Below are 17,362 nucleotides of genomic sequence, written 5' to 3'. Positions count from 1 at the left end.
TGACATTGCGGGAAGTTTGGGGTGGGGGAACCTAAAATCATGGAAAACGCTTAGATTGGAGGGATCGGGATGAAACTTGTTGGGAAAAATAAGCAGAAGTCTTACATACGTGATTTAAATAATTGGAACGGATCCGCTCTATTAGGGGGGGGGGGCTAATTCTGAAAAATAAGAAAAAATTACGTATTTTTAACTTACGAAGGAGTGATCGGATCTTCATGAAACTTCATATTTAGAAGATCCTCGTAACTCAGATCTCTTATTTTAAATCTCAACTGGATCAAGCGTAATTGGGGCGGGGGCAGTTGGGGGGACTGGAAATCTTAGAAAATACTTAAAGCGGTGAGATCAGGATGAAACTGGATGCGAAGAATAGAAACCTGTCTAAGATACCTGACTGACATAACTGGACCAGATCTGCTCTCTTTGGCGGAATTGGGGAGGGGGGGGGGGTAATTTTGAAAACCGAGGTATTTGTAACTTACGAAAGGGTGACCAGATCTTAATGAAATTTGATATTTAGAAGGATCTTGTGCTTTAAAGTTCTAATTTTAAATTCCAGCCAGATCCTATGACATTGGGGGGAGTTGGAGGGGGAAACTGGAATTCTTGGAAAACGTGAAAATTGGGGTATTTTTATCTTATGAATAGATGATCGGATCTTAATGAAATTTGATTTTTAGAAGGAATCCATGTCTCAGAGCTCTTATTTCAAATCCTGACCAGATCTTTTGACATTGGGGGGGGGGGGGGGTTGGAGGGGGAAATCTTTGAAAACACTTGGAGTGGAGGAATCAGGATGAAGCTTGGTGGATAGAATAAAGAAATGTCCTTGATACGTGATTGACAGAATCGTACTGGATTCGCTCTCTTTGGAGGAGTTGGGGGGAGGGGTTCAGTGATTTGGCGAGTTTGGTGCTTCTGGACGTGCTAGGACGATGAAAATTGGTAGGCGTGTCAGGGAGCTGCACAATTTGACTTGATAAAGTCGTTTCCCCAGATTCGACCATCTGGGGGGCTAAAGGGAGAGGAAAAATTAGAACAAATTAGGTATTTATAACTTACGAGTGGATGATCGGATCTTAATGAATTTTGATAGTTAGAAGGACATCGTGACTCAGAGCTCTTATTTTAAATCCTGACCGGCATTAAGCCTCTTATTTTCCTTTTTAAATCAATCTATTGATTCATAGAATTTTGTTAGAGCTCATACCATATGATCTCTTGGCTCTTAGCTCTTCTCGCCTCGTCACAAGTGCCATATGAGCTCTTAGCTCTTGTTCTCAATTGACGATGCAATCCTATAACAAAGATTGACATCCTGCAAAAGAATTATATAGCCCGTTGTTTCCAATCATTGCGTATTTACAGCTGCATAAATATACCATGAGGAACAGGGAACCCATAACCATTGATACATACAGGAACATTGTTAATGGGCAATAAAATCCTTCCAAAACAAACAAAATCCGAAGGAACTATTCAAGAACAAAAGCCCATCTTTGTGCAATGCTGTATCGTTTACTAGGCTACTATTTTCTCAAGGGATGCCGCCTCTCAAGGTTACTTCCTAGTAGCGTTAATAGTCACGATCTTGACTAGTCAAGCTTGCAAAGTTCTATCCAAACGCTACTAAGGGGTGGCACAGGTAGGGTTTCCATTCTGGGGATAGGGATTGTGGGAAAGAGCCTATTGCAGGGTGGACACCCCATCACAAAGATGGTACAGTTCTAACCACCGATACCCAGCTGACTCACGTCGTTGCATTTCGCCTAGGTTACGCATGACATATTTATTGTTCCTACAAGATGAACGGTTATTACACAGAGCCTATATGCAGAGTTACTAACGGTTATAAAATATTATATAGTGGCATATAAACAATTTGGGGGATATCTTAACAACTGAATCTTTAACTTTCCTCGAGAAGTCCTTAAAAAAAAAAGACATATTTCGGTTATAAAACGTTATAAAATATTATATAGTGGAATATAAACAATTTGGGGGATATTTCAACAACTGAATCTTTAACTTTCCACGAGAAGTCCTTCAAGAAAAAGACAGATATCCAATATTCTGTACTTGGAAGAATATTTTAGGACTAAGCGTGCAATATGGCTGCTAATCTATGACAGCTCTCCTCCAATTCCAGAAGTATCTTTGGAGTCCAATAAAAGATTATATTTACCTGCTTACCTGCACAAAAGTTGAGGGGGTACGTGGCAAAATTCAACAGAAATATTGGTTCGATGAAGCCCTTCTTAAAAAATCTAGACATTATGACAACATGATATAACTTTTAGTATTCCTGACTCCTCAAAATTCCTTAGAAAAATCTAAATAGTACACTCGTTGAAGCGATGGCATTCATTTTTGTGGCAAAGCTAAGGAAAAGCTAAACTTTAGCACCCAGGCTGAGGGTTTGAGGAGCGACAACTTCCCTAATTCTTAGGATTCCCTACATTTTATTATAAATACACGAAATTAAAAACAACGTTTTTTCTTGCTAATTATCAAAACAAATAGAAACGTTATCAAGATAAGTTGAACAGAGCTTTTTTTCATACAAATCCTCCTCTCTTTACACTAAAGTTTTGTTTATGATTTATTGGGAGCATGATTATTATCTGTATTAAGCGCAAATTTTACTTTAAGACCCTTAAGCCCCAGGTAACAGAAATTAACCAATAGATCAGGAAGGATGCCACCCCTAATTCCCCACTCCTTACGCTAAAGTTTAAGTTTTTTTTCATTACTTCGAATACTGATGCTTTAAGTCCAGAGAAATGCGAACATTACGTTTTTTCCCATATTATCTAAAGTGTGAAACACCTTGTTTATTTTCATTTGCTTAATTTACGACAACATTCTTAGTTTAAAGATTTCAAAGGCAGCTCGTAAATAGAACCCTTGTAATTACCATCTGGGTCCTATGTGTAGGATACTATATTTTCATTATCAGTTTTAGTGTTGTTCTTTACTTGCATATTATAGAAGACATGTTTTTTATATCATCCAAATAAAATTCAAACACCCCTATCAATTTTTTTTTGCCACTACAGCCAAGTTTAAGCTTCAACAAAAATTCAAGATTAAGACAACCCTGCATTAAGCTATTATTCAATCACTGATTTTTAACACAGCTTGACATCATATAATCTGCGATAACGACGGAAGTAATAAAATAGGCTCCTGAAAGTGTGTAAGATCAGGATAATATAATATTAGCTGCCCAAAAGCAAATATTTTAATAAGCTAGTGTATTGACGAAAGTTTTTTTTTTACCAGTCTTAGCTGAACTTTTGTGAAGTGACGAAGCTCAATGGTCAATTAGATTTCTTATTTATTTTTTAATCTTTCTTCTATTTCAATATGCTGGACTAATATAATAGTCCTGTATATACCTGATATATTTGATTAGGTTTTTTTTAATGCTTGTTGTCGTAAAAAGTCCCCACTCTGCCTAACTTCTTGTTTTTAGTTGTTTTTTTTTGTTTTTACGAAACTTTATAGATGATGACAATAAAATCCTATTTTGTGGATTAGGAGAACCTGAAACTATTTTATATAGGCCGACGTAAATACGAATATAACAATAAATAAATAATTTTAATTACATAGGCGCATCGTATAAAATCATTTTCACTTCAAGTATTAAAAGGAAACAATCGGCTTTTAGCGTAGCTATCACAGTATTCACTCAAATTTTATAGAAGACCTGAGTGCTTACCAATGGCAATTTAAACGGCTTCAGTTGCGTTCTCTGTTCCGTCATCTGCATTGACATTAATAGGGTTAAATTCGAAATCTGCTACATCTTGGCTCAATAGAACAGTGGTTTCTGTAGCATCATTAGCTGAAAGTTGTTCACTGTTTTGTTTGCGGAATAAAGTGTCTGGGAGTTCAGTAGAATCCTCCATGTTTTCCACCGCGTCAAAAGCAATCGCAGCATCTCCACTTCCTTGGTCGGCCAGTATTGCATCTGATGTGAAGCTTCCAGCTTCTTCTACAGCAAAATCATTGTCTCCAGATGTCTCATCCGCAGCTACTTCATCTTGGTTTACGTCTATTTCAGGCTCTGCATCAGTATTTTTAATACTTGATCTCATTAAAAGACTTTCATCAGCTTCAGTAGTGTCTTCAGCTATATTAGATGATAAATCAACGTTTTCAATGTTAATTTGTGCATCATTTAAAGGTGATAAATCGGATATTTTTTCAGCACCTTCTTCTAAATTATTAATATTAAATTCACTATTCTTTTCATCAAGGTTTACTTGAGAAAAAACATTACTAGGTTCCGTAGCGTCAAAGTCATTTATAGCCTCCTCGTTAAAAGAGATCTCAGTTTGGCTTTCTGCAAGCCTAGCTTCATCTATGGGCTCAAAACCTTTTTCAGCGTCTGCACTGATTTCGACGTTTTCGGTTACATCATTAACTTGATTTTCATCATTTTCTGTTTCAATTAGTTTTATAATGTTGTTTACTTCAGCTGCGACAGCAATGTTAGATTTTGTCTTTGCTTCTTCTATTTCATCTTTGTTAGCTATGATAGTACTTCTGGCAACGTCGTCAGCTGCAACCTCATTACTTTCTTCGGAGGATTGCTGAGAGATTGCAAATGGAAATATTTCTTGACTTTCGTCTGAATCATCCTCTTCAGAAAGAGTAGTCCTGGTGCTAGGTTCATCCTCTTGAAGATCCATTTCTGGAACAATGGCTACAGGAGCAGTTACAGGTATATCATCAAAAGCATTTCCTTCCATTGTATTTCTCTGTTGATCAGCATTAGCTTCTTCTTGTTCATTTATAGGTTCAGGAACAAGCACAAGAACAGCCATAGGTGGGTCATTTTCCGCTTGTTGTTCATTCACTGGATCAGGAAGAGTGGGCTGCATAACAGCAGGACTGTCATTGGTATTGAAGGTATTTCCGATATTATCTTCTTCAGAGAAAGTGATTCCAGCATTTGGTTCATCCTCTTGAAGAGGAAGTTCATGAACATTACTTTCAGCTTCTTTTTCAGCGTCTGCAATGCTTTCGATGTTTTTGGTTACATCGTTAACTTGATTTTCATCATTTTCTGCTTCAGTTACTTTTTTACTGTTGTTTGCTTCAGCTGCGACAACAATGTTAGATTTTGTCTCTGCTTCCTCTATTTCATCTTCGTTAGCTACGAAACCACTTCTGGCAACGTCGTCAGCTGCAACGTCTTCAAAAGACTGCTGAAAGATTGCAAAAGGATCTATCTCTTCACTTTCGTCTGAATCATCTTCCTCAGAAAAAGTAGTCCTGGCACTTGGTTGATCCTCTTGAAGATCCAATTCTGGAACAATGGCTGCAAGAGCTGCTACAGGTATATTATCAAAAGTATTTTCTTCCATAGCATCTTTCTGCTGATCAACATCAACTGCTTCTTGTTCATAAATAGGTTCTGGGACAAGTGCTGAAACAGCAATTGGGGTGTCATTTTCCATTTGTTGGTCATCAAATTGTTCAGGAAGAGTGGCTAGCACAGCAGCTGGGCTATTATTTATGTTAAATTCATGTGCGATAGTATCTTCTTCAGAGAAAGTAATTCCAGCACTTGTTTCATCCTCTTGAAGAGCCAGTTCAGGAACAATAGCTGCAGAAGCCGCTATGGGCGCATTATCAAAAGCATTTTTTTCCAAAAGATCTTTCTGTCTATCAGTATCACCTACAATTTGTTCATATTTAGGTTCAGGGATAAGTGCTGGATTAACAACTGGAGTGTCATTTTCCATTTGCTGCTCGTCTACTCGTTCAGGAATAGCAGCTGGAATAATAGCTGGCCTTTCGTTTGTATCAAAGCCATGTGCAATATCGTTATCCAAATTGTTCTCATTAGAGTCCACTTCTACTGGTGTATAAGGAGGCTGGTATACTCGACTACCATAGTCTTGATTTATGTTCAAGGGATCAAATTCACCTGTTTTATATGGGCTAGGATTGTTATAGTGGAGTTCAATTTCATCGTATCTCCATTGGGGCTAGAAAAGGAAAAGAAACTTAAAATTGTGAGTTATAATAAAATTAAACTAACAATTAGTGCTCCCGTTCTAGAAGGAACTCCTTCTATATGTTCTGATGACTTGAATTTAGTAGCCCTTTGCCTTTGTCTTGCCTACAAAAGTCAGATTGAGTTATAATGATAAAAAGTTCCTGAAAATAATATTAGCGCTCCTTTCCCACCAAATGCCGTTACGATCGGACAGCCCTTTGTTTCCTGATGACTAGAATTTAGGGACTTTCTTCCTCCACATATATTAGATTGAGCACCAACTCCCAAAACACCCAAACATGACAGTTAATCCTACTTCCATACCAAGTTTAGTTGAGATTTGATAACCTCTTTTGCCAGATGTTATAATGAAAATGATGGCACGAGATCACACTTTATTAAGAAGCCAACAATTGGGATCTTAAGATTTGATAGACGTAAAATGTTTCAGGCATTAAATTCCATTTTAAGCTAAACAACTATTTTTTTTTTAAGTTTCGTAATACGTACTTTTTTAAACAATGCAAGGTCTAGAAAAACTGCAACTATACTTGAGGAAATGAAATATCCCCAGAAATTTCATGCTTTGCCTAAATTTTACTTTAATAACAGAAAATTGATTTCTCGCCTACAACTATGTCATTTATTTACACTTTTTAGTTTGATTGTACATTCTATTACGGATTATTTTCTGTTTAATCAGCTGCACGCACTAAAAAATTTCAAATGCTCAAATGCTGAGTTACTTTTAGCGTTGCCTGAAATCAGACACCTTTAAAAACTTTGAAGTCACGAGCCAAAAGATGCATGCATGCCCCTGAAGACAATTTTTAACTGCACCAGTACATTACAGTCTTAGGCTTGGAAAGGTTTCAGGGCAATTTAGAACCGTTATCTTGTTCAAATAAATTCAGCGAATTATTTTGAAGGAATGATTATAAAAAGTTGTTTTTAAACAGTCGGTCATTGAACGGTTTGAACAACAACAATGTCCTGTAGTTAAGTGTCATCAAAAGGACAATGGTATGTTTTTAAGAGGTCAACTAAAAAAGGCTTCTATCCTGTCAATTTCAACTTTCATTAATTGGTTTACAGCGTGATTTGCGGTTGATTACAAATGAGCTTTCTTAGAGTCGAGCAATGTGCAAAGCAAAACGAAATTTTAAATCACGATATAAACCATCCTAAGAATAATAAATTGAAACAAAATCATTATTGGTTTAAGAACAGAGACATGCAATTCTCATAAAATTTTTTAATCTAATCAGAAAGTATAAATCAGAAGTTGCCCATCGATAAAAATTACCCTTATCAAATATAAAAAGTTCCTTTCTTTTTTCCCATACTGACTTCGAGAGATTTTTGCTTTAATAAAATTACTTTACTTGTTTCAGAAAGTACTATGTTGGAATTTCCATTTTTCATTTGAAAACAAATGAGGTTAGTCCTGTAAAACATTGTCTTGGACTTATTATTAACGAGGACTTATTAGGGAACGAGTAGGGAACGGGTTAGGGAACGAGTTAGAGAACTTATTAGGGAACGAGGACTTATTAGGGAACAAATGAGGTTAGTGCTGTAAAACATTGTCTTGGACTTATTATTAACGAGGACTTATTATTAACGAGGACTATTATTACTTGGACTTATTAGAAAACAAATGAGGTTAGTGCTGTAAAACATTGTCTTGGACTTATTATTAACAAATGCACTTTATAGTTTTAAATGACGGAATAAGAAATACCTGACAGCTTAATATGCGGCAAAGCGCATAACGGAACATTTCTTAATGCCTCTTCTTAATCAGCATAAATATTTCAATTAGAATATGATATTTCACTTATTGAGCCAAACACAGTTTTGTTCAGTAAATGTTATTTATTTGATATGTATACGCTTGAAATTTTAGCCAAGAGACTCCAGAATTTTAGAATAGTCAGTAATCTGCATCAAAATTCGGTAGAACTGCGAGAATTGAGTTAATTAGTAAATGAATAAGTATCACTAATAGTCAAGTGTGCATTGGGTCAAATAAAAATCACACACGTCTCAAGAAAAAAGCGGGATAAAGTACTAAAGTGCTAAAATTACTATAACACCAAATTTGAAAACAGATTCCAGTACTTAGCAGAAGCTTAATTCAGGTGAGTACGCAATACTTCATTTTAGGAAAGGAGAGGTTCAAACGCAGGTATATGGGCATAGATATGTGGGATATATGCAAAATTGGAAAAATATAAAACAAGCAAAGCACATGAAAATTATATAGGAAATAAAATAATTGAGGGGAGAGGGTAAACGTGCTAAGAACTTTTAGGGTAAATTGAGCAGTCTGTGATATTATAAAATACTAAGAAATATGATTGGTTCCTCCAAGCGAACGTAATCTAGACCCTACTACTTCAAAATTTGAAGTAGACTTATGAAAGACTATGCATAAATATTCACCATCAGATGAAGCCATGAAATTATTTAAACTGCCGATATTATATATTTAGGGGTAAAATGTGTAACGGGGTGACAGCATATCTTTCAAAATTGGGAGATTTTCTACAAAGCTATTTAGGCTGTATGTAATTATTGCCTAGTTAGGGGTCTTTGTTCGCCTAGAATCAACCATGTTTGGACTAAAATTGACATTTTGTGGCCCAAAATGGCAAAGAATGGCATATTGTTGTTGTGTGAAATACTTTGGCGGAATATTTTTTTTTCATATCTGGTATTCATAGATTCGATATCTGTATAAAACATGGATACATCTAATTTATATATCTTATTTAAACGTTGGTTGTTTAATCTGTGTTATTATTGCTCATTACTTTACTTTTTGTTCATCATCATGAACGGTTTGGTTACAACAAAAAGGATAAGTCTTTTACCTAAATTTAATTGGTTCTTGTGTTTTCTCGTCGGTGCAAAACTGCGGTTTCTACAGGAGACAAAACTATGAATTTGTCATTCCTTAAAAACCACCACTTATGTCGTGCATTAAAAATCAAATAGGGTTTAAGTGCATGTATGAAGGACAGACGTGTCATCCTTAAACTTCGTGCTTATTTCCGCTAGGAGCGACATACCACTTCGGTTCTCATCAATTTTTACTTGACTGACCATTTCTCATCAACAGCATCAGCAAGGTTAATAGCTTTTAATTAAGATTTATTTTGCTTCCGGTATCAATGACAGTCTCAACTGGCAGTTTAATTTGTTTAATTAAAATTTCATGCTTTGTCTACATTGGATCTTTCTTTTTACTGTTGATTCATACTTCTTTACGACGCTCAGTATATAAAAGTATCAATAGTAGCAACAGGAATGTTTATTGAAATTAAGGCAATTACTTTGCACAAAAGGTTAATAAGATCTGAACATAAAAGACCCTTTTGGAAATTCGAAACTTCTGACAAATTTAATCCTTTTAATTAAAATTTTTCGCCTTTTCTATATAATTTTTTCTTTTTACACTAAGTTAATCCTTTCTATCTATTTTACTTCAATGTAATAGCGCTGAAACTACTTAACAGCCTCCCGCAATCAAAGAAAGCATAACAAAGTGTGGAATTAGAAGAATTATATATTTCAGGGAAACAGTAAACATTTAATTAAAATATAGATATGTTTTGTGACTAAAAAGGTTTTTCAAGCAGTTATAAGTCACCATTCAGGACTTAGTGATACTGGTTTTAAGACTAGTACTAAAATTTGAAAAATAGCATGCAGTGGGAGAATGGGCTTGCTACATTATTTAGTCAATTTTTACTTTGATCCATGTTTGGTTATTTTGAAGAATCAGAATGGAATAAATACAAACAGAACTTTAGAGATTTTAATCATTTATAATATGTCATTATTCCATGGTTTTGAAATGTCCCCAATGCTGGTTGCATAACACAGAAATATGCAAAACAAAAGAAATAGAGTTATCTCTCGTTTAATAGATATAATATTCTTCGTTATATTGTATGCCCAAAAACGGGCAAGTATGTTATGGTTTTTAGGAGGCTATAGTAAAACAGCTCGTTTCGCAGACGGATCATACCAATTATGGTAAACATTTTGAATAGGAATGGTTTGTCTAAAAGCAATATATTTTTTTGGGGTAAAACAGCAAATGAGATATAGAAAATGTAGCAAAGTGAGGAACTGATGTTGTGAGATTACGAAAACGTCTTATAGTCTATTTGACACAGCTTAGGTATACAATACAGTTATGAAAACTCCTATCTTACCCATGAAAAGCTTTTGGTACAGAGCTCTGAACTTGGCGCACGCGTAGATCGCACTACAACACCATAGGCGGGAACCCAATATTGGTATCTAAGCTGTGAATTGCTCCAACTTTTAGATTCAGACTGCCAGTTTCTTGTCTCCAGCCGCTAGGATCGCTACCGCGTACTGTGTCCCAAAAATAAATCGATTTTCATAACTGTATTGTATACCTAAGCTGTGCTATTTGAGGACAAAGGACAAGAAAACCCAGCTCAATATATTAAAAATAAAATTAGTAAATCTAATTCGTTTGATATCAAATGTTTATATATATTCTTCTTTCTTTCTTGTCTACTTGAGGAATCCATTTTCTCTAAGATCTTTCTATTTACTATTTTTTATCCTGTTTCTAAAAAAATGAAAATATAAGTATTTTATATCGCTTTGGCATAAAAGAAACACTAATAAAACTTCCATACTCACCCTAAATCGATATTGAGGTGCTGCATTAAGATGTTGGAGTGTGACAGCACAAAGTGCTGCAAATACCTGAAAAGAAACGAACTGTAAACATTGAGAAAAAAAAGAACCAACAAAGTCTTATGCAGTAATCAATTACGTCACCAATTAACTGTCAAATAATTTCATTTTTCCGAGAAAGGAAGAATTTTTGAATCCCTATTTGAAGGCTTTAGAGATTAAAATCTCGGAAGTTCTAATTATTTTTGAATGTAGTTAGATTCTTTTCAAACATTTCAAAAATGGACAAGCATATTTTCTCAATTTTTCTATTTAATAAAATTATCGATACAAGAAACTTATTTAGTAGCAGTTTAGATCTAGTCTAAACAAATAGATTATCCTTAACTTAATTAATTATAAGCCACTAAATCGTGAGCTCTGACCATAAGTCTTCTAAACTAAAAACTCTCTTGGGAATCTATCTTGTTTAACTACGAAATATTCAGGCTATTGTCTTTTGTCAAAGATCTTAGTACACACATAGTTTTTGGTACAGAGCCAGTTTTGCAGTCAGTCCTGTAATTTTGTGTGGGAGAAGGGTAGTAAACTATGTATATTTCAGGTAGTTGTTTTAAATCTATCCGGCAGGGATCCTTTTGAACAACGAGAAAAGGGAGGGTAAGAGGATACATATCGTTTTCGTTTAACAGTTTTCGTTTATCTTGTAACCAAGGTTTTTTCAAAATCTTGGTTTTGATAGAAAAGGAGACAAAATCGATATGCTGGTTTTTGATTTTGATTCTTTTTAAAAATTAGAGGGGGGTATTGTATAATATGTTGCTTAAACAAAAATGATTCGAGAGCAAAACCTCCAAAATATAGAGCTGAATTTTCTTCGTAGTTTGTGCATTTATTATGATAAACGAAAAAGACTTATTTCTGAAATTTTGGATAAAATAATGGCTAATTACTAGATACACGTTTTAACTTCAACGAAATATTGAACATCTTCAATTTTAAATGTCTCGCTTTTTGGAATTTTTAAGCCCACAAGCTGGATAATTCTATTACTAAGCAAGAGAAGATATTAGTGACAAAGTGCTGTCATATTTAGTACAACAATTTTAAAAGAGATGCTTGACAGACAATACAAAAGGACGAAAAAAAGATTACTCTATTGTATAGTCACCAGCATTGAGGACTATGGGTAGTGGTTTTAGGCGTCATAAGGGGGGGAGTCAAAATTTAAAAGAAAAGGGATTTAATGTCATATATCAGAAAAACTAGGGGAGGGAGGCAGCTGCCACCTATCAAGGGCTAACACCACCACCGATCCTACGTCTCCTCTGACGGAGGAAATCTTTGGTCCAGGAAATGATTACGAGATCTATGAAAAAAAAAAATTATATAACTAATATATGTATACATCTGTTTAGAGTGATGTCGATTTTTTTTTTATCTACGTAACTTATCTGTTTGTTTTATATTTTCCAAGTGTCTAGCTAAATGTCAATACAACTGTGTGAAAAAAGAAAGTAAGTATAGGGGCAACATAATGAAGTTCAAACAATATATCCCATTTATTAATCGGTGTCTGCTAGATATAAACATCAACAACGAATGGAAAAATATAAATCGGAAAAACCCAAAACCAAAGATTAATTTACAATTTACACTGTTTCAGCTGAATTTTGTGCAAGAGTATCATTTACCGGGTGTGTGAAAGGGGTCTATGTTTTGAAAGACAATGTTTTTTCTAACACTTCCATTTGAAATATATAAAAAATCGATCCTTAGGCTTGGGAAAATATCTTTTTCGTACCTTTATTTAGATGAAATGAAAAAAACAAAAAAAAACAGGTGGCACTTGCTAAATATACAGAGCACACCCAAGAAGTGAGGTTAGGTTAATCCCAATTAAATGTGCCAAAATATGATGAAAAATATAATAATTAGAAAGAGAATTCTGGGAACTATAGCAGAAAAATTATGGAAAGCAGTCCTCCCAGAACGCATTATATCAAATACCTAAGTCCTTACCATCTCTATATATTAAATATTTAAGTAAAGTATACCTACATAGTAATTGTTCTAACTCAAAATAAGCAAATCGTAATCGATTGCAGAGAGACAAACCGGCTTTGGTCAGATCAAAATTTTTAAGTGAATTCCCTTTAATTAACAAGTACCAAACATTCTTACAACCCTCCCCAATCTGTATTTTCGTGAACTGGTGCCACTAATTTTTTGGATAAAACAAAATTGAGTGAGATAAGCAAGAGCTAACTTTGATTTTGATTGCGATGAAACGGGAGATGTTTCTCTTATGTTCTTGAACTCGGACAATTTCTGACAATTCAGCAAGTGCATATTGATTTGTTTTAGTTTGAAATGTAATATTCTCAAAAGGGAAGTAATAAAAACACAGACGAAACGGCAGTAACCAAGTTCACTTTTAATTAGGGTGTAGTTTCACAGTCGAAACATGACAAAAATATCCACAAAAGCTCTGGAACTGCTCTAGCAGCTTTCCTCTAAGCGCAAGAGTTGATGTCTTGGATAAGATGAGGAGATGAGGAGAACTGTTTAAGCTTGAAGCCACTAAGATAGAGGCCTGATTCTGCAAAAATCCCAGGATCAGATTTTGTCGCTAACCTAGAGTCACCCTAACTTTTTGCATTTTAATATCATGGTCGTAAGAGACTAGCTTACTGCCTGTTCTCCTCTTTTATGGTTTAGGGAAAATACCCAATAGCGGTTTTGCTTCTTTTTGCTTAACTGTAGAATTCCAACACGTCTATCAAAACTTACAAAAATAGCATGACTCTGGATTAACGACATAGTGCTTTCTAATCTGGCCTTTATTTCGCTTTCCTTTCTAGATGGTTAAAGCACCAAGATAACCTTTCGGTCAGAGTTTTGCTTTCTATAGTATTTCAATCCTGACTACATCCGAAAAATTCGTAATAGCCCGTCCGATTATCAGTTTTCCACGTCTATTTTTTAAAGTTCTAAGTTGCTTCAAATAACAGGAATATCTGTTGTTTCAATGTACAGGAATATCTGCACCTCTCTAACAATAAAGGTGGAAGTGGCAATTTAAGCTTCGTTATGAAATTCAAAATTATAGTTGTTAATTAATATGGTGTCATAAAAATTCTACAGCTTTAAATATCAAAGCATTGAAAATAATCCATTTTTGTGCTTAATTGTATACCCACCTTATTTACTTCGGCACCGTTTGTTTTCAGTAAGCTATTTCTTTTTTTGGTCAGATTAAAAGAACTTGCTTGTTTTCATGGCTTACGTTGTGTATTCATTCTTTTTTTTTAAATAAGATTGAGATCCTTCTTTAAATCATTGGCTCTGTCTTGGGTATGATTCAAAACGAAAACAGTATTGACAAACTTAAATGTTAATGCTTAAGTAACATGTTTGTTTTGACTGTCCCACATCTAGTTTATTTAAGAAGTTCAAGAAATGTTGACTTTGTAAACATATTCAAATGCTTTTCACTAATTTCAGAGAATATATTTCTTTTTAAAGTTCCATTTAGAAAAAAAACTCCGAGCAGTTTTTTCATCAGGGTTTTTTATCCCCAAAGTATCCAACTTTTCAGAGGAAAAGGGGAGTTTGGGAACAATATTAAGTAGATTACCCCATTCATATGTGTATTTATTACCATAGCTGCACAAGAGGTACTGTGGAACACACATTACAATAGTCATTTCCCCCTTCGTCGGAAAAGTAACGACAGAGTGTATTGTGACGCATTAGACCCCTTCAGGGAAAAATTATTGTCTGATGCCAGACCCAACAATCTTGACCTGTGTGCCCTTACTTTTTTAGAGTATCTACAGCTGTTCTCAATGAAGAGGGTCTCTTTCCCAGCATTTCTTATTAGTTATTTGACATAGTTAGAATGTTCAAAAGTTTTCCGCATAGAGAGAGACCTGACAATAGATCGATCTGTCTTACCAAAATGTTTTTTCCAATCATAATCATCACAGATGTCTAGCGACTAAGAACTAACTAGAGTTCAACCGTGATCCCTTCTATTAGTACTAGTCAGATGTTGCAAAGAAACTTGTGACGTCACGGGTCGGTAAAAATATATAACCAGTCATTCGTCATTCCAGAAATATACCCGTGAAGCATCAAATGCTTTTTGAAGAAAAAACCTGTCTCAACGGTAATACTAACCTATGGGGGTGCACTGCTTTGCAAGGGATCAAGGACGTTCATTTCATTTTTAGGTCATCATCACTTTTTTGCTTCTCCGAATTTTATGTTTTCTGGCTTTCCCACAACCAAAATGCTGAAATTTTATTTTCTCGTTTCACGAGTGGCCGATAATAATTAAATTACGAAATAAACAAAAATTACGTGATACTGGCTTTTTCAGGTTACTAATTTATCGTGCTCCAATGTAAATGTTTAGCTTCTCAACAAGTTCATATATGGATCACTTACAATAGAAAACAACGCTATTGGCCTCATTTTGAGATTAAATAAAAAAAAAACAAGTTTTCTTAACTGAAAGTAAGGAGCAACATTAAAACTTAAAACGAACAGAAATTACTCCGTATACGAAAGGGGCTTTTCCTCCTCAACGCCCAGCTCTTTACGCTAAAGTTTGACTCTTTCTCTTAATTCTACTTTTTAAAACAGTAAAAAACTGTCAGTTAAGAAAACTTGTTTTTTTTTATTTAATTTCTGAACGTTTTTGAATTAATGCATGTTTTGATTTTGGCTCTCCGCACAAAAATAATTAAAACGAAATTTGCATATTATTTTTTTGGCTAAATGGCTTTCTCATAGTTTTAATTGGAATATTTTGAGAAAAACGGGCGGGGGAAGAGGCCCAGTTGCCCTCCAATTTGTTGATTACTTTAAAAGGCAACTAGAACTTTTAATTTTTTACGAACGTTTTCATTAGTAAAAAATATACGTAACTTACGAATTAACTTACGTAACGAACTTCTATATTCGTATGTTTTTATTACGTCTATGAGGGGGTTCACCCGCTTGTCAGTACCTCGCTCTTTACGCTAAAGCTTAAATTTTGTCCCAATTCCTTAAGAAGGACCCCTGAATCACAAAGACCGTAGAATAAATAGTTGAAATTTCTAAGAATACTTAAGCGTAAAAAGCGAGGTATTACGAGGAGGTGAACCCCTAATATGCGTAATAATTTCTGTTCGTTTTAAATTTTAATGCTGCTTCTTACTTTCAGTTGATAAAACTTTTCATATTTATTTTTTCATTGTTTTTTTTAAATAATGCTAGAAAATCCTGCGCCCCTTTCATTGAAATTTTCTTCCCCTGTGACAAATTTCTCCATGGAAAGATCATCCCATGTAACCCAGCCTCAACTTCTCCCCCCTCCAAAACCAAAAAATACCCCTGAAAACGTTTGTACACTTCTCAATAACCACTACTATATGTAAACACTGGTCAAAGTTTGTAACTTGCAGCCCCTCCCACGGGGACTGTGGGGGAGTAAGTCGTCCCCAAAGACATAGTGTTTTTCGACTATGGTGAATAAAATGCCTATCTCAGAATTTTGGTCTGGTGACTTTGGGGAAAAAATGAGCGTGGGAGGGGGCCTAGGTGCCCTCCAGTTGTTTTGGTCACTTGAAAAGGGCACTAGAACTTTTAATTCCCGTTAGAATGAGTCCTCTTGCAACATTCTAGGACCACTGGACCGATACGATCACCCCTGGGAGAAAAAAACAACAAAACAAATAAACACGCACCCCTGATGGGTCTTCTGGCAAAAAATACGAATATCCACATTTTTGTAGATAGAAGCTTGAAACTTCTACAGTGGGGTTTTCTGATACGCTGAATGCGATGGTGTGATTCTCGTTAAGATTCTATGACTATTAGGGGGTGTTTTCCCCTATTTTCTAAAATAAAGCAAATATTCTCAGGCTCGTAACTTTTGATGAGTAAAACTAAACTTGATGAAACTTATATATTTAAAATTAGCATTAAAATGCAATTCCTTTGATGTAACTATTGGTATCAAAATTCCATTTTTTAGAGTTTCCGTTGCTATTGAGCCGGGTCGCTCCTTAGTACAGTTCGTTACCACGAACTGTTTGATTCTGTTACTTTAAAGTATAAATGAGTTTATTTATTAATTAACAGGTATTTTATGAAATATCCAATTTGCAAATTAAAGTGAACAATCCACTACAAATTTAAGGGTACTGTAAATTACAAATTACAGGTCATGTTATTTTATGAAATCCTTGACGTTAAAAAAAATAATCTTTATATTTTATATACAGTCTTTTTAACTATTTTCTTATAGGCATTTCAGTATGCTGCCACAAGGATTTGTGTGCTGCCACTACACTCAAAAGTAACCAGCCGAAAATATACTTCCGCTTGCTCCTTAAAGTTTTTTTTAAATGAAAGTAAGGAGCGACCTTTCCTCAACGACTTTTCTTCCTCAACGCCCCGCTCTTTACGCTAAAGTTTTTTCCTTTTTTAAAAAGTAGAGCTAAGAGAAAGAGTTAAACTTTAGCGTAAAGAGCGGGGCGTTGAGGAAGAAAAGCCCCTTTCATATACGGAGTAATTTCTGTTCGTTTTAAGTTTTAATGTCGCTCCTTACTTTCATTTAAAAAAAAATTGTTTTTTTTTATTTAATTTCTGGAC

General features: G+C 34.8%; 1 protein-coding gene across 1 annotated transcript; it reads right to left on the bottom strand.

Annotated features, from left to right (window-relative positions):
• Positions 1-3,590: 3,590 nt before the first annotated feature.
• Positions 3,591-14,816, bottom strand: LOC136031901 (uncharacterized). The gene is made up of 3 exons (XM_065711890.1): positions 14,672-14,816; positions 10,715-10,780; positions 3,591-6,011 (listed from the first exon to the last, which is right to left on the bottom strand). The coding sequence occupies exons 1-3, from the start codon at positions 14,696-14,698 to the stop codon at positions 3,741-3,743; spliced, it is 2,364 nt and encodes a 787-aa protein (XP_065567962.1). The 5' UTR covers positions 14,699-14,816; the 3' UTR covers positions 3,591-3,740.
• Positions 14,817-17,362: the final 2,546 nt, after the last annotated feature.

The sequence above is a fragment of the Artemia franciscana genome, chromosome 10 (genome assembly GCF_032884065.1).
Source record: "Artemia franciscana chromosome 10, ASM3288406v1, whole genome shotgun sequence".
Lineage (NCBI taxonomy): Eukaryota > Metazoa > Arthropoda > Branchiopoda > Anostraca > Artemiidae > Artemia > Artemia franciscana.
Note: the sequence above shows the minus strand (reverse complement) of the source record. Positions and strands in the feature narration are given on the sequence as shown.